The sequence below is a fragment of the Mytilus trossulus genome, chromosome 14 (genome assembly GCF_036588685.1).
Source record: "Mytilus trossulus isolate FHL-02 chromosome 14, PNRI_Mtr1.1.1.hap1, whole genome shotgun sequence".
NCBI lineage: Eukaryota > Metazoa > Mollusca > Bivalvia > Mytilida > Mytilidae > Mytilus > Mytilus trossulus.
In genome coordinates this window covers 78,008,985-78,033,988 of record NC_086386.1, presented here as the reverse complement: position 1 = coordinate 78,033,988, position 25,004 = coordinate 78,008,985, and the positions used below count along the sequence as shown (strand labels likewise).

The 25,004-nt window shown below is 31.8% G+C and overlaps 3 protein-coding genes across 5 annotated transcripts in view; 1 reads left to right on the top strand and 2 right to left on the bottom strand.

The window, feature by feature from the left end:
* Positions 1-1,150: 1,150 nt before the first annotated feature.
* LOC134698098 (E3 ubiquitin-protein ligase TRIM33-like) lies at positions 1,151-4,497 on the bottom strand. The gene is made up of 2 exons (XM_063560390.1): positions 2,755-4,497; positions 1,151-1,222 (listed from the first exon to the last, which is right to left on the bottom strand). Exons 1-2 carry the CDS (start codon positions 4,495-4,497, stop codon positions 1,151-1,153), a joined length of 1,815 nt encoding a protein of 604 aa, XP_063416460.1.
* A 1,075-nt stretch (positions 4,498-5,572) lies between these two features.
* Positions 5,573-12,137, top strand: LOC134697295 (uncharacterized). Its single transcript, XM_063559473.1, has 7 exons — positions 5,573-5,728; positions 6,423-6,486; positions 6,941-7,040; positions 8,871-8,942; positions 9,771-10,019; positions 11,198-11,293; positions 11,969-12,137. The coding sequence occupies exons 1-7, from the start codon at positions 5,658-5,660 to the stop codon at positions 11,974-11,976; spliced, it is 660 nt and encodes a 219-aa protein (XP_063415543.1). The 5' UTR covers positions 5,573-5,657; the 3' UTR covers positions 11,977-12,137.
* Positions 12,138-13,519: 1,382 nt separating this feature from the next.
* Positions 13,520-25,004, bottom strand: part of LOC134697294 (pre-mRNA cleavage complex 2 protein Pcf11-like) — a 36,745-nt gene continuing 25,260 nt past the window's right edge. For 2 of the 3 annotated variants that reach the window (XM_063559470.1, XM_063559471.1), the window contains exons 7-15: positions 24,267-24,326; positions 22,884-23,083; positions 22,087-22,154; positions 21,385-21,568; positions 19,563-19,605; positions 18,672-18,796; positions 17,956-18,048; positions 17,005-17,040; positions 13,520-16,426 (exon numbers count right to left, since the gene is read on the bottom strand). In XM_063559470.1, coding sequence (XP_063415540.1) covers positions 16,211-16,426; positions 17,005-17,040; positions 17,956-18,048; positions 18,672-18,796; positions 19,563-19,605; positions 21,385-21,568; positions 22,087-22,154; positions 22,884-23,083; positions 24,267-24,326 — 1,025 coding nt within the window. In that variant the 3' untranslated portion in view covers positions 13,520-16,210. Of the gene's footprint in view, positions 16,427-17,004; positions 17,041-17,955; positions 18,049-18,671; positions 18,797-19,562; positions 19,606-21,384; positions 21,569-22,082; positions 22,155-22,883; positions 23,084-24,266; positions 24,327-25,004 lie in introns of those variants that run through there. The other variant, XM_063559472.1, reaches the window with a different exon arrangement.

The window sequence follows — 25,004 nt, the reverse complement described above, 5'->3', positions numbered from 1 at the left end:
AATAGACTCGCAACGTATTCATGAGCCTGATATCGAATGTAGAGGATTACATGAACTAAATGATGAAATAAGTATCGATGAAGTGCAGCGAGCAGTCCGTAGCTTGAAAATAAACAAAGCAGTCGATGTGGATGAAATACCAGCTGATCTTTTTAAAAATGTCAGCGTGATACTGTTCTTGCATAAACTTTTTAACAAATGTTTTTCACGGGAATAATTTCAGAGATTTGGGCTAAAGGAATTATACACCCTATTCCAAAATCGTCTACAGGAAATGCGCGGGATCCGATGAATTAAAGAGGGATTACGTTGGTTCTTGTATGTTATAAGCTTTATTTTCATGTGTTAAATAATAGACTGAATGCATTGGAATCCGAGAATAACATTTTATGTTATGTTCAGAACGGTTTCCGGAAAGGACGGAGCACTATTGATCATGTTACCTCGCTCACATCAATTATAGAAACAAGAAAGTGTAATCGATTATCAACATTTGTTGCATATATAGACTTCCACAAAGCATATGATTGTATTGATCGTACCATTTTATTTCGGAAACTTAGTATTTGTATTCAAGGGAATATATATAGCGCTATTCAGTCCTTGTATAAAAGTGTGGAATGCTGTGTGAGGATAAATGGTTGCAAAACAGACTGGTTTAATGTGAGTTGCGGCCTAACCAGGGCTGTTTATGATCGCCATTAACTCTTCAATTTTTACATTAATGACCTTGCGACACATTTAATTAACATCTTAACATAATTTAGGAGTTGATATTGGAGGTGAAAAAGTTTCGATGTTATTATATGCTGACGACCTAGTGTTATTTGCCAATGCTGAAAACGAACTGCAAACGTTATTTGATTCAATGATATATGGTAGGTCAACAATAATATGACAGTGAATGGAAACAAGCCAAATGTCTCCGAATTCTTTACCAAGATCTGCAGCAACTTTTAAATGTAGAAATATAACTTTTAAAACAGTCGATAAGTATACATATCTTGGACTCGTATTAACAGAACATTTGGACTACCAGATCATGGCTTAACATGTTGCAGCTGCCGCAAACAGAGCTTTATGACTTTTAATTTCGAAACATAAATAGTTTGGAGGTTTTCCGTTTCGAACATTTTCTAAACTATACGATTCAACAGTTTGGAGCACTATCAGCTATGGAGCATACGGCGATAATAGGTGACTCGGGATGGATACTGGTCAGCTATTATAAAACAATGGAACAGTGTCAGTAACCAGTGGTGTAGGCGAAAAAAAATGGACCGTAATAGATTTAACTACAAAATTTTTGAGTGGTCAGAAGTTTGTAGCTTGAACGGACGTAAATGTAAAAACTGGAACTATAGAATACGTCAACAATTTTTATCAGCAGACATGATGATCCTGTATAACACCAAAAATGTGGATTAAGCCTTGGTTGAGAATGTACTGTATGACAGACTTTTATCTCAATTGTACGATGAATGGTCCAACTAACTCAATAAAACTGTATCTCAAAGGAATGGTAACGGTGGAAATAAGTTGAGGAAATATAGAACTTTTAAAACGTCATTACACACAGAGGAATACATGCACAAAGTTATAGTTCCATCGCCTAGAAGAGTATACGCGCAGTTTCGATGTGGTGTTGCACCGATCCGCCTAGAGACTGGACGATGTGAGAGGCTACCCGTGCAACAACGGACTTGCGAAACTTGTAAAAACATTGTTGAAACTGAGGAACGTGTCTTGTTAGAGTATCCGTTGAAGGATCATCTGCGAAATGAACTTTTTAAAATATTTTGTCAGAACACTCAAACTATTTAATTTTTCCAACCTGAATAAATTGTCTATTGTTCTAGCCAGTAACTGTGATAGTATTATTATTTATAGTGCCAAAATCTGCAAATTTATTTAAGATAGAAGACGTCTAGGTGTACAGTGATATTTATTTTTAATAATTTTTTAATATATATATTTTAATCCTGTCTCTCATAACTAATTTTAGAATGGCATTAATATTTTATATTTTTGTATGTATTCGTGGATTATAATGGTGAGACGTAAATAAACTATTTGTATTGTATTGTATTGTATTGTATTGTATTGTATAGTATTGTATAGTCTACTCTTTGGTCGGGTTGTTGTCTCTGACACATTCCTCATTTCCATTCTCAATTTTATGATTTGTAATATGCAGCGAAGATAAAGTTTCATAACCAACCCTTTAATAGTAAGATTTCCTTTTCCATAATGAAATGTAATATATCATTTTTGTCTAATATTAACTATATCTATTTTATTTTTTCGTAAACAGTGAATTTGTATTGTTTATTTAAAAAAAAATATAATGATTTTTTTATATTGTTTTAACGTTTATATATATATATATATATGTATATCAATTTGTAGTTATTAAAGTAAAATGATTTACTTTTATCATCATAATTATAATGAAATCTACAAATGTTTTATCTTTTATTTAAAAGAAAAGATATCATATATTTCTATGAAATCAGGTCCACAAATAATCGAACGCGTGTTCGATTTGTCTAAACAGATATCACAAATGGGTACTACTTTATGGCATTTATTGACAACTGTTCTTTTTTGTTTACCGTCTTTTGATAAAACGTGAACCGATCCACTCTTATCACCTATTAATATTTCTCCGTTTGAAAAGACAGCTACGCAATAAATTTTCATATCTTTTTCTTTATACGAAAAGATTTGCTCCCCCTCTAATGATGCACATACCACCTCATAAGCTGAAGATGTGTATAGCACACGTTTGTTCTTGCAGTCGATGTCCAGTCCGTTAAGAGATTTACAGTCGGTATTAGTTTTAAAACATGTTTTTAAAATGGCTTCTTCCTTTGCCTTTTCGATGCCTACTTTTTGCAAGGCATTATCAGCGACGACGTACAGATTCTTTTCAAAAACACATGTAGCACCAACATTTTGTGCCATTGTTTTAATATTTACTGGTGAGTTTAAGTCTTTGGCAAACTTCACACTGAGAAGTTTAGAATCATAGCATGAAATAAAAAGTGATTTACTTTCAATATCGTACGAAAGTCTTTTAACTGTTTCTTCAATACTGTATTCAGATGTGATAGATCCGTTTGTTATGTCGAGAACCTTAACTTTTCCTTTTTGCACTCCCATACAGGCCTCCCTTCCACCCAAAACAACAATGGTATCCGAAGCAAAAACACACCCATAAATGGCAAACGCTTTTAAACTAAACGACTTAGTCCGTTTAAGCGAAATGTTGTCATAGCAAAGTGGAGGCATACTCTTAACTAGTAAAATACTTTTAGAAGGGTATAACTGTCTATCAAATGTATTCCTTTCAATCGAGATAGATCTTGAAAACTTTATTATGCCGAGAGAAGAAACATTTGATGCTTGTTCCAGTATTTTGCAAAAAGTAAATGCAGCATTATCAATTGACTCTGTATTTATTACATCCCTTGATTCCTTTACTACAGCTTTGATATCAGTTTTGGATCGTTCGAAGAAAATAAATGTTTGATTCAAATTGCAATGATCTTCGACAGTTTTTGACGCGTTTTGTAACTGTTCAATATAACTTAAAAGTTTATCAAATGCATCCATCTTTTCTTCAGAAGAAACTCTCTGCTCTTCGCGTTTTAAGTTCAGTTCTTTTACAAACACAGCCAGGAGACTGTTTAGCTTCTTTTTCAAACAATCAATATTTTTTCTTGCGTTCAATTCCATTTCGGTGAAAACAACGTCGAGTTTTTTCTTGTGAATACCTCTTGTTGTTTTGAATTCATTGACTTTATTTTTCATTTCGATTAGTTCTGATTTCAGTTGAGATAATATAATATCTTTGTCAAGATTTTGAATTTCATCAATTGCATGAACCTTCTCACATTTCCTATGTTGCAATGTTAGACAGAGCACGCAGCACAGTGTCTGGTGGTCGAAACAGAACGCTTCCAAAATTTTAGATTTGTGAATCGGACATGAATCGGATATCAAACTAAAATCAGACTCGCCTACGCTGGCACACTGACTAATTTCTTCGATTTTCACAATCTTGTGATCTGCAGAAAATTTCATACGGTTGTGAATTCGTAAGCAGTCATCACAAAAGGCATCACTGCAATCCCGACACCAGTGTGCTGCTACGTTTTGATTATTTTCTGTTTTGCATAGATGACACTCTTGTTTCTTAGATTCTGATTGGTCCATTTGTGATGGAAATGATAAATTTTGCGGGAGAGTCGATGCCCACTGTGATGTTTCGTCTTCTTGATTGGTGGACGTAACATCTGCTCTACAAACGGGGCATGGGTAACTCGAAAGTTTATGTCCCGTCCGACGTTCTGTCGATAAAATAAACTCACCGATACATACTTCACAAAAGCTGTGAGAACACGGTAAACTTTTAGGAGATTTAAGTTTCTCTAAACATATAGGACAAGTGAAAATGTCAAATTCTTGTTCACCTGTTGCAGCCGTTGCCATATCTAACACGGGTTAACAAACAACTTCCTTGTTTTGAATAAACTTAACTCCCCTTATTAATCAACTTAAATGTATCACGGTAGGTATATTGATAAGCTCGGGAAATGTTTTTATCGAGGTTAATCGGATTGTGTCTATCAGAGTTGGACCAGGTTTTTTTCGCGTAAATAAAATACAAAATATAAACAAACATACTTAACACCAGACAAAGGCACCATTTCGTATTTGTTATTGTGCAATAAACTAGATAATGCACAGCTGAGGTGTGCTCTTAAGGGGCATTAGCTACGAGAAATTAAAAAAATATATATTTATATGATTATTGTTTCAATAATCAATGAAAATCAAATAGTGAAATGATGATTCGCTTTTAGGCCTAATTAAGTATAATAGGTACGTTTCCTATTTCCCTACCTACCTGATAATCAAAGATTAGAAATATAGCCTACGTTAAAGGGTATTTTTTTCGGCATTTCAAATAAGCACTGTTAAAGCCAGAATGTTTCTCCCATAGACTCAATGTAAAAAAGGATTGTAAAATAAAAACTATTCCCTATAAACCTAACCTCATTTTTTCAAAGATGTAGAAGGAAACACAATTTTATTTTATGTGGCCTTAGTTAAAGTTTTAGGTACAGGTTTGGTTCAGTTTTGTCAAAATATTCTTTAAAAAACATCGCTTGTGAATTATGCATTTGTAAGTCAATATTAATTGGTAGAGTTTGGAAAAAAATCCCGTTTTGCTATTTTATCTTTTTTTACGTTCAAAAATTTCCGAGTGGGGTATTTCGGCAATCTTCCACTGCAAAATTAAGAGAACAAAAAAAAATAAACAGCACAAACATAAACACAAATAGAAAAGTTGAAATTAAGATAAAAGTACAGTCATGTTTTGATCATCTTGATTAAATTGACATTGACATTTGTTATCTTAAAACCCCGCCCACCCGACCATAAAAAACCACCCTGTCCCCCTTTCTTGTTCCAAATATATTTTAAGATATTACGATGAACAAGGCCGTCAGTTTGTTAGATTGCGTTACATTCGTCTGTCTTTATGACGTGTAACGTTACTTTTGACAACGTCTGAGATTTTCGGGAGATTATATATTGACTGAGGACGATTAGAGACGTAAAATATACAATCGAGAAAGTTAGAGATGCATTATTCCCTTATCTTTCTATGTTTTCTGCTCCAAGCGACAACCGTTCGTAAAGAGTCATTGCTTAGGTATGTAGACACATTTTCCTTTTATACTTTTATCGAATTCTTGGTGTATATATCTTTAAAAGGAATATTGCATATTTTTGAAACTACCTACTTCAATATTGCAGCGATTGTAATTGAAAAATATAACTACAACAAAAAACAATCATACTATAGTTCTTAAAATTTTTATTTCATGTATTTATATAAAGTAAGTAAATTATACTATCATTATTATCATTATTTTCTTATATTTATTATCATTATTATTATTTTTATTGTTTCATTCCATGTAAAAGTTCAGCAATTCAAAGGATAAAAACCTACGACCTTTCCTATATGAGGTTAACACTTTACCACGGGACCATGCACCAACTATATATGCTCGATAAAATCTAACTATTAGAGAAATATGCTTTTCATTCTGACTTACATCTCCATTCAAATACAAGTAGAATCTACCATAGAAAGTTATTCATATATTTACGGATCACAAACAATATCTCAACCGTTGGGTTTCTATTTCTTTTTAAAAACAGACTATTTATCTTGTTTATGTTTTTTTTTTGTATGAACCAAAAATTTTTTGACACTATGGGGTGTGAAGAAGATCTGGATTTAGACCCCTAAAGTTAAATCATTTAATGGTTGTTCCCTTATAAAACGGACGGTTTTAAATTAATTTTATTTATTTATTTCGTTTTCTTTTTTTTTTCAGATCGAAATTCCTTGAAATCGATGGTTTGCTAAGTACTGGTAATGATGTTGTAAGACATATTGAGGTAAGTATATGATTGATTGATTACTGATTGCTTAAAGTCTATAGTGGTAATTACGAAGAAATGTATTAACTTCAGATACCTAATAATATGGGAAAAAAAACGAATAAAACAACTTAAAGCAATTGTCAAAACCAAAGCAAAGAAACGATAGTTAATTGCTATTCTTCATCTCAAAGTCACACTGAGGCCTTCAACACTAAGCAAAAGTGACACACCATTGCAAGACGAGTTTTGTTGAGAACAGACATTCCATACGCATTTATATTTTCAAATCAATTCGAGCGTACATATACCATGTATACATCATATAGATTGAAAGATAACGATATAAAAACACAAAATTAAATTAATAAGATTAAAGAAACTAATTCGGAAGCACATGTTAACAGTGCCCCCTATTGACCTTCAGTCTTGCTTTAAACTTCATGTTTATGCTGCTCTTATTACTTTTTAGGATACCATTGATCCCGTAGATGTCGCTTTGGTTTTTATATGTTTTATGATAGCTTATCTTGTCCGCAAACGCCGTCAACTGAATGGAAGGCTAATAAAAGGTTAGCTATATAAAGCATTTAAATCATTGAAGGAATAATATTTTAGTATACTTATTCATCATGTTCATGTAGACTGTCCCTAAAGTAAGATATATTTTTTTATCTAAAGTAACGGGAAACCACGGCTTTTTTAATCACCATTGCGTTGAATTTTTAATAGTTTTGCGAAGCACCATCACCACTGTTTCGGATTTTTGGATTAATAACGATATTTGTAATTTGACGGTGTTTAGGATAAAAACGGTACTTGACGGAGTTTGGGATTACACAATACTTGACGGAGTTTGGGATTACACACTACTTGACGGAGTTTGGGATTACACACTACTTGACGGAGTTTGGGATTAAACAATACTTGACGGGGTTAAGGATTAAACAATACTTGACACAGTTAAGTTTTAAACCATACTTGACGGATTTAAGGATTAAACGGTACTTTTTCATATAGATTAGACCATTGGTGTTCCCGTTAGAATGGTTTTACACTAGTATTTTTTAAACCCTTTATAGCTCGCTATTCGGTGTGAGCCAAACCTCCGTGTTGAAGACCGTACCTTGACCTATACTGGTTTACTTTTTTAAATTGTAACTTGGATGGAAAGTTGTCTTATTGGCACATTCTACATCTTCCTATATCTATTTGACGGAGTTTGGGATTGAACAGTATTTAGCGGAGTTTGGGATTGAACAGTATTTGACGGAGTTTGGGATTAAAAGGTATTTGACGGAGTTTGTGATTAAATGGTTTTTGATGGAGTTTGGGATTAATTGGTATTTGACGGAGTTTGGGATTAAATGGAATTTGACGGAGTTTGAGATTGAACAGTATTTGACGGAGTTTGGGATTAAATTGTATTTGACGGAGTCAGTGTTGGATTAAATTGTATTTGATGGAGTTTGGGATTAAATGGTATTTGACGGAGTTTTGGGATTAAATGGTATTTGACAAAGTTTGGGATGAAATGGTATTTGACGGAGTTTGGGAATAAACAGTATTTGACGGAGTTTGGGACTTTTAAAACAGTATTTGACGGAGTTTGGGATTAAACGTTATTTGATGGGATTCGGGACTAAACAGTACTTGACGGAGTTTGGGATAAATGGTATTTGACGGAGTTTGGGATAAATGGTATTTGGCCGGAGTTTGGGATTGAACTGTTTGTGACGGGACTGATTTTGGATTGAACGGTGTTTGATTGAGTTTTGATTAAACGGTACTTAATTGACGGAGTTTGGAATAACCGGTGCTTGACCATGTTGACGGACATTGTGATTAAACAGTACCTGACATGTAAAAGGTGGTTTAAACACAAGGACAATTGAAGCATCGCTACTCATCTTTGTCTCAAAGGCATTGGTTAATTTTGAGAAAAATAGACCGAAATATAAAGAAAATGGTCTAAAAATGTAAGAATAGAGAATGGAATGCCCTCTTTCAAACACTGGCGCATTTAACTTCACAAGAGGGATTATGGTGTTTTGTCTGTCGTGGGTCAGAAATGTTTTAGCGCGAAATTTTTTTTTTTTAGTTTTTACGCTATCAATCTATTTTCTTTCAATTTTTAGCACTACGAGGTTTGGGGGAATCAAAATTCAGATTTTTTTTCTCATCTAATTGGCCAGATCACTAGTATATATTATTTTTTTTTATCAAATTGGGGAACAGAATATTTCTATTATTTAGAGACACCGTCCACTTTTTTAAGTCGAATGGTCGTTCCCTTAGATAAAATACACTACATGTAAATGTACAGATTTAAATTTTTAAAAGCAGTTAACTTTGGTCTCTGAGAAACGTATTTTATGTGTTCATCTTATTTTTCTTTGTAGAACTGGCATTTATGAAAACTACATGTATTCAAAACGATAAAGTTATATCTGGATTACAACCATATCTTGAAGGTAATACTACATCTTTTGTAAATGACCAGTTAAGACAATTTTTTTCTTCTTTTAAAAACCGATAAGATACATCAAGCTTAAAAGCACCGTTTAAATTCCGTTACACCGCTTCCTGTGTGTGAAATAAATTTCTGATACTTGACTGATAGGTGATAGAAATACAAGCTTGATGCATCTATAATTTCTCTATTATTAACCAGAATATAGTCTTTAAAAATTGTTTATGTCATAACTTGATTAAATGATTGATAGGTGATGAAATCAGGGTTAGACAACTGTCGATTCTTTATGTATTTTATTCCAGAAAATAGGTACATGTAAGGTATAGAGCGTAAAAACACATAATCCGTTATCTGAATACACTGGCAATGGTATTTTTGAGTAAATACAAATGAACATTACAACTGGGGACATGTTTTAAAGTAATATGGATATAAAAAGAGGGACAGTCAAACTCATAAATCGAAAATAAACTGACAACGCCATGGTTAAAAATGAAAAAGATAAACAGGCAAACATTAGTACAATGACACAACATAGAAAACTACAGAATAAGCAACACGAACCCCATCAAAAACTAGAGGAGATCTCGGGTTTTCCGGAAGGGTAAGCACATGTGACAGCCGTCGTTTTGCTCAACAAATCAGGTTTTAAGATTCTCGGTTATTATTATTTTTATTATTGAGATGCCACTATGAAGGTTTGCCAGATCTGGTGAAAAACCTCCGTAATCTTAAAACACTTTTAAAAGTATTTTTAAATACAGAGGAAATACAAACGAACAACTGGGATGTTTTTAAAGTAATATTTATATATTTATGTATCTAGATGCTAGAAGTAAAAACTCAACCCTTGAGATGCCGTTACGGAGACTAGCAAGATCCTGCGGCAAACTTGATCAAGACGTGGATCAAAAGATGGCAGAAATTGAGGGGCTGTCTGTCCAATTTTCCCGTTTTAAGAAAAATTGGAATAATGAGGCAGCCCCTTATTATGAGACTCCACTGATCACAATGCTTGCTCATGTCGAAGAGACAAAAGTTCACGCGGAACTAAACAGACTTAAAAAATTTATTGGTAAGATTTTATAATTTTGAATAAAACAATGATTGAGTATTATATAATTGATCTAAAGATTGACAATTTGAATTTGATTTTAATAGTTGAAGAAACCAAGCAAGAATTAATTGATTAATTGATTGATCGATTGATTGGTTGATTCATTGTTTCTTTGTTTGTATGTTTAATTGAGTGATCGATTGGTTGGTTGGTTGATCGATTGTTTGGTTGGTTGGTTGATCAATGAATTGATTGATTGTCTCAGAAGCATGTTTAATTTATTGATTGATTGATTGATTGATTGATCTAATGGTCACCTTTAAAAGGAAATCAATAATATGTGATTCATCCTGAAATCTAATGAAGAATTGTATTTGGCAACTTCAAACAAGTTGAATGTTCAAAAAGAAGATGTGATATGAGTGCCAATGAGACAACTCTCCAAAAGAGACCAAATGACTCAGAAATTAACAACTATACAGCCTTCGACAATGAGCAATGTTCATACCGCAAAGTCAGCTATAAAAGCCCCGAATGACAATGTAAAATAAATCAAACGAGAAAAACTAATGGCCTAATTTGTATACCAAAAAAATGTAGGAAAAACACATATGTAACATATCAACAAACGACAACCACTGAATTACAGCCTTCTGACTTGGGACAGGCACATTCAAACAGTATGTGACGGGGTCAAGCATGTTAGCAGGAGCCCAATCCTACTATAACCTGGGACGGTGGTGTAAAGGTACAAAATAAGAACGAACATTACATTCAGTTGAAGAAGGCTTAACTCATCAGATAAACCCTGCTTCATCGTGTATTTGAGTGGATGTTGTTGAATACTTTTTATCATATTTTGTTTTCTTTTGATTTATTTTTCTGTAAATAAATCATTTTTCTTTTTGGGGGTTTATCTTCTTTTGGGGGGGGATGTTTTTGTCATGTTTTGGTGGCTATACATTATAAGATTTGCTCCTTGTTATCGTGCAAGGTGAACTGTATTTGCTTACATCCACGTCCTTTGGTCTATAGTAGATAGTTAACTCATTAGCTATCATTTCACATAAATATATCCATATCTTATTTACATCATTACAATGCTAGTAGATCGTTATACGTTATGAAATTTGCATGATTTCTCATACAAATAAAATGAATATAATCTTCAGAACTTGTAAAATTTTATTTAACAGAGAGTGAGTTGAAGTCATTGAAATCAGTAAATGAATATAATAGTTACTTATTGGACCAAGCGGAAGATGATGTAGACAGATTACTCATTGTTGAAGGTAATACTACTTGGTTCAATGGAAGCTCAATAAAACATCTTATTATTGAGATTTCTGCTCTAACTCTGAATGTCAGGCCTAGGATGTACGAAAGAGCGTATTTCAATAAACGGGAATACAATTTTGGGCGGAGCGAATGGGAAAATGCTTGAACAAGTTCATATTAGAAATGATATATTTTCCAATGGAAAGGGGACAAGGGGACGTACGCTCGCCTTCCCATATCTTATTGCAGTGTTTTTGTTTTTGCTGAAAATTGATTGATCTAGTGTGTGTGTGTGTGTGTGGGGGGGGGGGGGGGGGGGGGGGGGGGTCTAAAGGTAGATTTTTCTTTAAAAAAATAACAATTATGTAAACATTTTATGGTGAGCCAGGGTTGAAACCTCTCCCCTTATACAAAATGACCGAACCTGCTGGTTTCATTACTGATTGAAAAAAATCATTTCTAATTTAAATTCTTTATTAACTAGAAACTATGGCTCATCAAATACAATATATACATATGGCATATAATTTACAATAATATATAAAACAATACATATACAAATAACAATAGGTGACATCAGTAGTTATATAATTACAAAGTGAAACATCTTTAATTTACAAAAACGGTCTTTATTCATAAGAGAAATACATATTATATGAATGCTTTAATGCAAACTTTTCTCATTTCAGGTCTGTAAGAAGAAAGTACTATTTATAAAAGCGTAGGAAGGTGTAGCCATGTGATCCCAGTCTAGTATGGAGAGAGAAGAAGATAACATTATTTTTTTCAAGGTTTTTTTATTTCTTTTTTTTGTTTTATGGAATTTTTTTTTAATGTTTTTTGTTTGTTTTGTTTAATAAAATATGATTTTTTGTTCTCACATGATTTCAATATTTTGCCGATATGAAGACCAGATGATTAACAGTATTGTAGTTAGTCTAGCCAACTGATTTTTATAATTGTTTCAATTCATCTTGAACATTTCTACTAAGTTTTGATCAAATTTCTAAGATGTTTCAGTTATGACAGTTATCAAGGTTTTTGCATCAAATGAGTTTTTATGGGAAAGTTTTATGCAGTTACTTTCTGTAGTCCTTTGTATATCAGTCTTGTATAGTGGCTGCTAGCCATCTTGAATTACAGACGACCAAAAAAACACAAAAACATACTTTTTATCATGTGATCCTTCATACATAATAAAAACCATGCATCAACATGATCAATACAATTTGATTTATGGAAGTTTTTCCTAGGCATGTCTCTTTGTTGATGTAATTTAATGTAAGTTAGGACAACCATGCTTGTTGGTTTGGAAAAATGTTGCCCCTTTTGAAGTAAATCTCTTTGGGTAGTCATAGATTGATCAGTGTTTAACACAATTTTCTTTGCTATTTCCTGGCAATAAGTTTTAACTGGTAGATGAAGCCAGAGTGCCTGAATAGAACCATCCACCTTCAGTAGGAAAACCAATAATGCTAGTCAATTAAGATTTTCAGTTGACAATTTCCACTGTGCTGAGCATATTTTTTACAAGAAGACTGCCTTTGTACATATTGCCCTTTGATCAAGACTTTTTTCTGACCACCTAACCTAAAAATTAAATGGGGAATGTGTCAATGGGACACAGATGATGCCCCCACTTGCACATCATATAAAGTTATAAAGGGACAATACTGAAGAACATTAATCAAAGTCCTTGTAAGCACCGAAGATTAAAGATTATTTATAATTTTTTCCAGTTGACAATGTATAAAGCCTTGGTTGTAGGTAATTCAACTACAATTATGGACAAAGGAATATATCTCCAATTTTAAAAAACACTTTTAATGAATACATTATTGATATTTTTAGAACCGATATCCTTTTTTCCATTTGTAAAGGAGCATAATTCTAGAGCGGTTGAAGTGAAACCACCAAAATTCAAACTTGATATGTATTTTGTGGTAATAAGCTTTGTGTATAAGTTTAATAACCTTTGGTTGAAGCAAACTAAAGTTCAAGAATGGAAACCAACTTTAAGACGCAAGTATAGACATACATACAGACAGAAAAGGGTAAAACTTGAGTCCCTTCGCTAAGGCAGGGGCAAAAAAAAATTGACCTAAAGCTCTGAGGAAACAATTTAACCAATGATAAGTTCTGGTAAAAGTAATTTAGGTCAAACAGCTGATATGAATGTACTCTGGAGGATGATATCAGAACAGCAGGTGTGTCAATAATCAAAGTAACAAACACATTTATCAATTTTATATCCTTTTATTGCCTCCTTTGTAGGATAAGATTGTAAAAAATATATCAACATTCAGACATACAAACTTTTCATTCACAGCATATATATTCAATCTTCCATTCAACACAACAATAAAATAACTAACACTTTCAAACTCATCATTTAAAACAACAATTTACCTTAAATACCTTGTTTCTATCCTTAACTGATTAAAGCTTAGTTTTATCTTTATAATGAATAAATCAACTAATGAAAACTTAGTTTTATCTTTATAATGAATAAATCTTAAAATCTATAAAGAAATTATCCACAAGAATTTTCATATCATACAAAAAGTTTTTTTTATAGATTATTTTAATCAATAATAATTTTAGTGTTGATTTGAGTCATTTATCTACTTTTTGATTAAATTCATTTTTTCAGTGAAAAAGTGTTAAAAGAAGAACCAGAAAATAAATAGAATTCGAAACCAAATTTGTACTGGTTCATAAATATAAATTTCCTCTGCCAATAAATAGAAGATTTTTCAAAAACAATTATCTTTGTCAATGTTTCAACCATCCGAATACAATTTGCTGATTTTAAGAATTCAGTTTAAAACAAAAACAATAAGTATCTTAAAATAATTCACATTCATCCTACATTCATACAATGGAAAAAATACATGAAAAAATAAACTCTGAATTTGTGAAAAATAATGAATTATTGTGACAATTGCTAATGTCTGATTAAAATGAGTTTTCAACTGCAAGTACATGTATAAAAATAAAGTAAAAAATCAACTCATCAAATAACTACTTACATTATTGCACTTTGTTAAATACCAAACACTTTTAAATGTAAGTCTACTAATTCACACAAAACAATGCTAACTCTGCCTCAACGCATTTTTTTTTTAATAATCCAATATTATTTTATGACATAAATTATCAACAATAGCATTTTTTTCTCTTTGTTAGAAATGCTTTGTTAACTTTACGTTTTCTTGAATTTATTAATTTATGAATAATATACTAGGAATTTCTTCCCAAATACCCTTTATAAATAATGCATTCTGCAACCCAAAATTTTTCAAATGAATGATTTTATTTTGAACTTGATAAATGAATGATTTTATTTCGAGCTTGATAACAAATGGGTTTTTTTCCGTAATGAAAGTTCTGAAGTTTTCAACTGTTTTCGAACAAACTCAATTTAACATGCATAACAATTATAGCAAAAGTGTTTTCAACAAATAAGCCTTATCACAAGAATTTTATTAACCATGACAAAATTTATTTGACATGTACTGTAAGTGTTGCAACAATGCATAATGTCCAAAAATAACCCAACATAGTTAAGTATCAGGTAAGAATGCCCTTTCATACACTTATTCTTTTGGCCCCAAAAAGTATATTTTTTTCACTGTAAATAGAAGCAATATAAATTCTGTACCTAGAAACAACAATTCTAACTCAAGACAAATACTTTGTACATTTTTTTTGAATCTTTCCTTGAAGTAAATTTGCTCCAGGAATAGTTCTGGAATATTATCTGATTCAACAATAATAATTTACAAATCAAAACTTTATACAAATAAATTAATTCATAGCACTTTATTTTTGGAATGATAATGAGAAAATGATAATGAGAAATGAATGTTAATGTATATATCCTTTTTTTCTGTGTTCCTTACACCATTTTTCAAATCACCTCCCTCATTCTTGTGAACCTTGCCTTTAAATGCAACTTCATATGCCATTTTTAAGCATTTACTTTTCAATGTAAGGACAATTTTATCACATATCAGTGCATATTAGGAAAACAACTTCAAAACCACAAAATATACTGGATTTTTAACATGTATAGGAAATGATCACGCAAATGGTTCAATGAAATGTATGTATTTAAATTGACAAAAAAATCAAATAGCCAATAACATCCCACCTTTAGAATACACTTTTCTTTCATATTTTTACTTTTTTTGTAACTTTTGTTTTCTCAACATTTTAAACAATCAAGTCACAATAAACCTTTTACATAGCCATTTACATGAATTACCAGTATAATTTTATAACAAGTTTGTGACACCCTTGTAACAAATAAATATTGTTTACAAAATCAACAGAAACTGATCTCAAAATGAAGTGTTAACAATCGATGCTTTCAAAACAAAAATTTGCAATTAACAAAATGAAAAATATCATGTACTATAATACAATATTTTGAGCTGAGACAGTAGAACATCATACTATGACTATTACACTGAAAATTGACCAATATCAAGGCCAGCTGTCATCACTTTAATAGTTTACACTGAAAGGTATCGCTCGGACCACCATACACCTTCAATTCTTTGCTTAAGAGCTAAATGGAACTAGTTTAAAACTGTATCCCTGGTGTCCAAACTGTCTTCCACAGATAACAGCCTGATCCATTCAAAGAACTAGCTAGAAAGTCAGGTGATCCGCCGTGACTTTTAATTGTGTTGTTGTTCCTGTTTCCAAGTTCACAAACAAATTTTACTTTCTGTACCATTCATAGAATGCATAAAGAAATCATACAAATTGCCTAGCAATGAAATTTCATAGTTCAAATCGTGGAAAGCACTTCAAACCATTCTCTCTTCTTCAACTCTTTTTCAACATCTTCACAATATCTATAAAAGAGTACACACAGAATCACAGATAAGGAATGACTAGTTTTGTTTTATCAACTCGGGTCATGACGGAGCCATCTCCTCTTTGGTGGTAGTGTCACCTTCCGGTTCAGGTGGTGTATCAGGATTAATATCTTTGGGCGTATGGTCGTGTTGTGAGACCGAGATCACGTTAGCTGCGGGGAACGAGACAACAGTGTCGGCAGGAATCATTCCAAGTTCCTTCTGTATTTGTAACATCATGGGATTGGCGCCTGGATCTTCTTTTGGAGTAGAATTCTGAAAAAAGTGATAATTGTTTAATTTCTATCATATACATCTTCTTTCAAATTTTAAACTAGTCTATCTAATTAACAATTTATCTATGGACAATATCTTTATGGAAAGGGCATAATGCTATCAATATCATTTTAGAAAGTTATAAACTTTATCATGATGTAAAACAATTTTTTTTCATTAACTTTTGAAAATCTCTTTTAAATGTAGAGATAATGTAGATATACATCTGGTGCCATATCTACTAACCATTCTGGAACACAAGAGATCACCCTTGGTTTTGGTGTGATTAGTGTTGCTCAGTCTTTCATTTTCTTGATCTTTTTCGTCGTTTATATTTTTTGACATGGCATTGTTGATTTGTTTTTGACTGGTAAATTTGAATATCTTTTGTTATTCTCTATACCCAGAAATTTTTCGACTGTTTATAATTTTTTTCACTATAGGTACTACTTGTACCGGCATTGTGGTTTTTAAACTGTATCAGCTAGTGGTCAAAAATAGAAAAATTAAACTGCCTAGTTGATATTATTATTTCACCTACATAAAATAAATTTAAGTATTTCTATTATATTACTTACTTCTTGAGCATCCTCATAACACACTGGGTGGTAGGTCTGAAAAATTAAATGTATAAAAATTATTTTTGAAAAATGTGCAAATATTCAGAGTCAGATAATAGTGCTGTTCCCTGCCTAACATAAAATATTTTATATTTTTGGGAAACACCCCCAAGTCATACATTTTGGCAGACCCATGTTCAAGTCTAGCTAAAATATTTAAAAATAAACGGAGAATGTGTACCCATGGACACAGATGTTGCACTGCTTGCTTACAACATTATAAAGGGACATAACTCAAGAACGATAAAAGTGACGCTACCCAAATATGTACTTGATATGAGTTTTATGACAATGAGTATTGTGTGTAGTTTTCATGTTTGGTTAAGGAAGACTTGAGTTGAAGAATGGAAAAAATTTGCATTTTTTTTTCATTTATAAAGGGCATAACTTGATACTTGTTAAAGTGATGCCAGCAAAATTCAACTTGATATGTGTTTTAAGCGGTGATAAGCATTGTGTATAAGTTTCATAACATTTGGTTGAGGCAAACCTAAGTTGGAGAACGGAAAACATTTTTTTTGGTAATTTTTCCATTTACATGATTTATAAAAGGAATTCTAGAACGGTTAAAGTGACACCACCAAAATTCAAACTTGATTGGTGTTTTGTGATAATCAGCAAGTTTCTTAACATTTGGTTGAGAGAAACTCAAGAGAAAAGAAAACAATTTTGGGACGTATGTAGAGATAAGGGTAAAACTTATTGTCCCTTCCGTTACAGCGGAGGCATTCAAAAATAGAATTATTAAACAGATTGATAAACAAACCTAAGAGCCAGGAAACAAATCAAAATATATCTGCTGGTCTATCAACTTATTTTTTCCCCTACATAATAATCTCATTTCCAATATCCTTACAATTATTTCTATGAATAAATCTTAGTTTCTTTTAACTATTCTATTTGAATTACCTTGCCAGCAGACCGTAATGCATTCTTTAAATGCCATTCTTCAGATTCCTCATCAAAGAACTGTTCAAAAACATCCCCACACACAACACACACCTAAAATATACAAATAAGTCAATAAAACATCCCCACACACAACACACACCGAAATTATAAAATATGTTTTTATAAAAAAGGAATTAAGAAGAAATGAACTTTAATTTATTAATCCAATCAATACACTTCAAGAAATAATACTGATATAGGTTTTAAATTTTGGAGCTTATAGACAACAAAAAAACATTATTTTTTGTAATACAATTTACTCTTGTAAGAATAATACATTATTACTCAAAACTCATACCAGTTCAAAATTGAGGTTGACTTATTTGTTACATTTTCTTACTTATGCTTTTTTTTTACCATAATATGAGGTTTTAAAACTAAAAATGAAAATCTCAAAATGCTTCAGCTTATTTTTATAGCTGGCTTAAAAATTTGAACTTCCATGAAGAAAAATGGTAAAACAGTCAGCTCTAAACTAAACCAGGGAAAGATTGCTTTTGACACCCATCCCCAAATGAAAAAAAAGTGAGAAGTTAACATGTGTGCAGTCAAAACCTGCATGTTGAAAAAGAAAACTAAATGACAAAAAAAGAACACAAATTACATGAAAGATTGAGCAAGAAGAGCCTAATTGAAAACCAGATGTGAACTCAGGTGATTAGCTAAAGACTTACATCAGCAGAATCCTCCCCTGTAGCTGCAGGACAATGTAGAATGTCTTCTCCCTGAGGTAGTGCAGACTCTTTGTCTGGTGTCTCTTGAGCCTGTGCTGCCAATTGTTCAAACAAGCTTGAATGTGCTGGAAAATAAAACGAATCACATATGTCAAATTGAGAATTCAAAGATTTGACTTTTTTTATTAAAACGTTTTTTTTTATCGTAATTATTTTTTTATTCATAAATTTGGCTTTATCATATTTATCGTTTTTTTATGTCAATTAATTTATTACAAACATAATAAATCTATTTTGTTGCTAATTGATGAAGCACATACAGCTTTGTCCAATCCAAACTTTTAGTTTGATCATGCGCTTTCTATTTACCAAATAAAGACCGGGTGCAGTGAAGATCCTGCTTTGTTCATATGAATTTGTGCCCATTTAAGTAAGGCCACTCTTTATTTTTGACTGTAGCGATGAGATTCAATCTATTTTAACACAAAAACTGTAAGTTAATGTAAGAACGCTTGTATTTAACATAATTTTCTGTTGATACTATAAAATACATGTTAAAGTGGTACCAAACACTACAGGGAGATAACTCTGTAAAATCAGCTAAATGTTTTAATGACGTTGTGTAAGGGAAAATTAAGCTTTTCAAAGATGAAAATTAGTGTTTGTCAAACTGCTATATAACCAGTGTAATTTTTCTGATAAACCAGTTGGTTCAAATTTTTTGAAATTTTTATATTTTTGTCAAAGGGTCAAAGTAAATACTTTATCAAAATTTTAAGAAAATTAAACGAGCCAAATTTATTTTAATTAAAGTGTTGGGTACCACCTTAATGCTCAGTAACTGGCCCTTTTTTTTTTAAGTATTTGTAGTATAGGTGAAGAATAACCTACCTCTTTCTTCAGAATCACCAACATCTTCATATTCTAACCAATCCTGTAAAACAAGTAAACAATCAGGAATGAAATAAGAGACAGAAATTAAAAACAGTCTTATTTATTTGTTCGATTGAAAGAAAAACCAACAAAAATGAAAAGTTCAGATAAAAAGACTGATCAAACACATAGCTTATCAAAATATGAACTATTTAATCCTGCTGCAAATGTTTGCACCTGTCCTAAGTCAGGAATCTCATGTACAGTAGTTGTCATTTTAATATGTACTTTATACATGTTTCTCGATTTTTATATAGATTAGACCGTTGGTTTTCCTGTTGGAATGGTTTTACACTAGTAATTTTGGAGCCCTTTATAGCTTATTGTTCCGTGTGAGCCAATGCTCCGTGTTGAAGGCTGTTTATTGACCTATAATGGTTTACTTTTATAAATTTTTATTTGGATGGAGAGTTGTCTCATTGGCACTCACACCACATCTTCCTTTATCTATTAACTTCTTTTTCTTTAATCTAATTTTGTATCAGCTTGTAACAACTAGATCTTTCTTTTATATAAAAATATGGGTTATTTCATGAATTAAACTTGGTGGTTAAGTATTTGTTTTGTTGGTGCATTAAGCAACATTTTGTAATGATGTCAAATACTTATGAATAGGTTTTTAAGGCCTTTTTTTTTTAATTAGTTGGTTTACGGATCCGCCGACCCGATTTTGTTTAAAAGTGAAATAAAATTAAAATTTTGATTTCGTGTTGTTTTTTATTCCGCCGACCCGATTTTTCGAGTGCTGTGAATAAAAAAATCCGAGGCGTTCCAAAACGTTTTGTCTGTGTCAATAAAGCGTTTGTAGTGAACGGCGTATTTTGAAAAGCTTCGAAATGACACAGACGAATTCAAAAACCCAACGAGGGAGGACCATGGAGTCTGACGGCTTCATCTACTTTCAGTTGAATATTAACTTTGATGGTCAACGTACTGAGAGCACTTTTATCAAATGCAAACCTAAGCAAACAATCGGCGATGCCATATTCAAGACTTAAAAATTGGTATCTGCTGCTTCTTCGCCAAGCACCCTGCAATTGCAATTATTAAAGGAGTCAGAATAATGTGTCTGGGTAAGGTAACATATCTTTGGGGGAACTGTTACCTTGTGAGCTAGCACATTTAAATTCTGGCTCAGTGTGTCAGTTTAGCATTTCATTTCTCATTATCATATTCTCATCCTAATTATGCATCTGATTAGCCACTAGACATTAAACAACAATTGACCATCCATCCATCAAATGCAAAGCATATCAAGATAAGAGCTAAACTATTTCTCCTCCTCAACCCCTGTAATGTCATGAATGAACAGCATTTTTTTTTTTTTTTTTCCTCCGACTCAAATTTTTCAGAACAGTTATACGTGAACAAAAAAAAAATCTAAGATTGCTATTTTATTTTTATTTTTTTTACCTCCTCCGACCCTAACCTTTGACACTAGTTGTCCGTAAACCAACTAATTAAAAAAAAAAGGCCTAAGTGTGCTTATAAATTAAGATGAAACAAAATGAGTCCATAGTACACCCAATATTTTCTATGTTCAATGGACTATGAAAATGGGGTAAAAATCTGTAATTTGGCATTACAATTAGAAATATCATGTCATAGGGAACATGTGTACTAAGTTTCAATTTGATTGGACTTCAACCTCATTAAAAACTACCTCGACCAAAAACTTTCACCTGAAGCGGGGCAGACAGACGGACGAACAAACAGATGAAAGGAAGCACAAACCAGAAAACATAATGCCCATGAATGGGTCATAATTAAAATAACATACAGCTAATTCATAAAACCAGGATCTGTATCTTGAAATCTTAGCTCCCTTCTTTTCCCTCTGATTCTGTCTGAAGTGCCAGTCTAAATGTTCCCTGTATAGTGTTGTCTGCGATGCCATGAACCTTGTACCACATGACGTACACTGGATACCAGAGTACATCCTTTGAATAACACCTATATATTGCCTGAAAAGTAAAAAAAAACATAATTAATGATTCATGGTATTGCATTTTAAAACTGCCGGTTGCAGATGCATTTTTAATTTTATTTTATTGTTGCAATTTTAATACTGCCGGTAGCAGGTAGCAGATGCATTCATTATTTTTTTTTATTCTACAGTTGCAATGAAAATAAATATTGTGTGTCTGAAGCACTTTTCTGGGTAAAACTTCTGGGTAAAACTTTATCAGGACGACTCAAACCTAAATATTTGATAGTAACTAATATATATATATAGAAAAATGAATGTTAGGAGCTATTTAACAAGGGGCCTGATGGGTTATTTTCCTTCTTCGTGATTTGCACATTTTCGCTATCGTGATCCTTTTTTTACAGATTTTTTTTTTATATTTTTGTGATCCGTGATCATGGAAATTTATTTTCTGTGACTCGTGACTGACAAAAAAATCAACTCGTGAATCGTGAGGAGACACACCCCCCCCCCCAGTTTAAGAACAAACAGTATTATTCATGTTATACTTACTTTTTAAGGATATTGCTTTTCATTTCTGTTAAATCAGGAATCTTCTGAGGTTTTGAAAGTTTAAGTCTCTGAAAACACAAAATATATTTATAGTATACAAGGCGTCAATAAATGAATAAACACTCTGTAAATCTATAGAGCAAATTAAATGTTTAGTTATAAAGTAGATTATTTAGTACTTTATAAAAAAAAATCCACAACTGGTATTGCTTACTATTTATAAGTTATAAACTGAACCCTATTTGTTCTGATTTGAATTTTTTTATATAAGTGTTTTCGTAGCTGTTAATAGCTTTCTATGTGGTATAGGTTTTGCTCAGTGTTGAAGACCATATAGTGACCCATAGTTGTTAAATTCAACATAATTTGTCTTATTGGCAATAAAACTACATCTCCTTTTTTTGTATAAATACTGTGCCCACTTATCATTATTTTCTTATTTTTATTTATATCACACCTTATTTTTCCACACCTTATTTTTATTTATACAACACCTTATTTTTCCACACCTTATTTTTATTTATACAACACCTTATTTTTCCACACCTTATTTTTATTTATACCACACCTTATTTTTATTTATACCACACCTTATTTTTCCACACCTTATTTTTATTTATACCACACCTTATTTTTATTTATACAACACCTTATTTTTCCACACCTTATTTTTATTTATACCACACCTTATTTTTATTTATACCACACCTTATTTTTCCACACCTTATTTTTATTTATACCACATCTTCTTATTTTTACATATAATGCAACATTTTTTCATTCTTAAATTCACTTACCACTGGCTTCTTTTTCTCTTTCCCATCTGACGACTCTTCTTCTTTCTTTTGTGGAGATTCACTCTCTGATTTCTTTTCCTCCTTTTCCTTTTCTTTTTCTTGTTCCTTTTCTTTTGCCTTTTCTCCAGATTGTGCAATCAGACCGACTTTGATAAGTCTTTGTAGTAAAGACTCCACATTCAATGGCTCAGGTTGCAATGCTAAAATATAAACAAACATATGTAGGGATAGTTTAGTTCTTTTGCCTTTTCTCCAGATTGTGCAATCAGACCAACTTTGATAAGTCTTTGCAGTAAAGACTCGACATTCAATGGCTCAGGTTGCAATGCTAAAATATAAACAGACATATGTAGGGATAGTTTAGTTATCTGTGTCATATTTTATGGTCATTTTTTTTCCTGTTCATGATGCGCTTCTTTTCAGAAAATGGTAAGGCCATACTTAAAAATATTTTGGTTTGCCCAAACCCTATCCAAAGGTTGAGACAGTGAGTAGATAGGTAGGCATATTCTTTCTTTTTTTTTTACAAAGAGAAATTGAAGTGTCAGATGTCTTTAGTCATGCCAATCTGATTAAAAATAAATCAAATCAAGGCAATAAAAGATTTTGGATTTTAAGTAGGCAGCTTTTTTCTTGGTAGGTAGGGTTAGGGCAAACATACATATTCTTTTTTATGGCCTTACTTGTAAATAAACTTGCTTAATTAATAATAAGACATCACACAAGTTAAACTGTTTTCCTCTTACATTGTCCTATACAGTTTTTGGTTGAACTTTTGCAGCCACAGCCCATGTACTATTTTCTTTTAATTCTGTATATTCTGTGGATTCTTTATTTTTGTGAACAATTTCCATGGATTGAAGAAAACTTGCATATTTGTAGATATTTAATTTTGTGGTTTTGGCAAAGTTTGTTTACATTCCTTTAGAAAATTTGCAATTCCTTGAATATTTAAATTCGCGGTTCCCTTGTTTCATGAAATCCATGAAAATTGGTATTCAACTTATATTAATGTATCCACAGTAATCTATTGACCTGATAGAAATTTTACCAGCACGGGCTGACAAGACTTTTGGACAAGCAATCAGTTTTCATATAATATTTTCAAATGTGGTCTACACCAGGCCTCACGGCCATAAAACTTTTGAGCACAATTTTTGTACTCAGAATCGAAAATCAACCAATCGAATTGCTGGATTTCATGTTTCGAGCATGATTTTTGTGCTCCTAGCACTGAGCAAAGTTTTATGCCTTCAAGGCCTGGCAACAATCATATACTGAGTTATTGTGATCATCAGATTTCTAAAAACTGCCTATTCAAAAGTAAATTTGAAACAATTCAAAATTAAATTTGAAACAATGAATTTAAAATGTTAAACTTACTTGGTGGCTGTTGGGACGGCATTAGATTTGGTGGTCCTCCAAGTGGCTGACTCATTATTCCTAAAACATACAAGTGCTTATAGTGAATCAGAATTAATCAAAAAGATTACGATCACCACTAGAATTGAATTACAAATTTAAAGGATTCATTTATTTTCAAGGGTATTTGATTTCATGGTTTTACAAGAATTTGCAAAATATATATACTGTAAATTCAGAAATTATTGCAATGTTTTTATTATTGCAAAAACAGCGACAGGGTTTTAATCTTTTAATTGCAATAATTAAGCCTCGCATTTTGAATTTTTTTATATGAATAAAACAGGTTTTTTCTGTATATCGCAAAAAATAAAATCAAATTTAAGTCTAAAATGACAAAATCGCAATAATAAATGCATGCAATAATTTCTGAATTTACAGTAAATAATTGTTACTTCTTTTGACATTAAATTTGTTGTTCACGTTTAAACTGGTAAAACCCCCAAGAATAATAATGAATCCATGGTATTGTGAATAGGAATCTATTAAATAAAGTCTTTTTCAATAAGTAAATACATAACAAATAGTATATCCAAATTCTCATAACTGAAAGACATGTCCTAGTGTTTGATATTTAAAATGTAAGCATTTCGGTTAAGAAAAAAAAAAGTTTCTGGAGTTTCCATATTATTTTCAAAATTTACCAAAAATTGCACCTTACTGCAAGTTGTTGTTGACTTGTATAGAACACTGATTTGA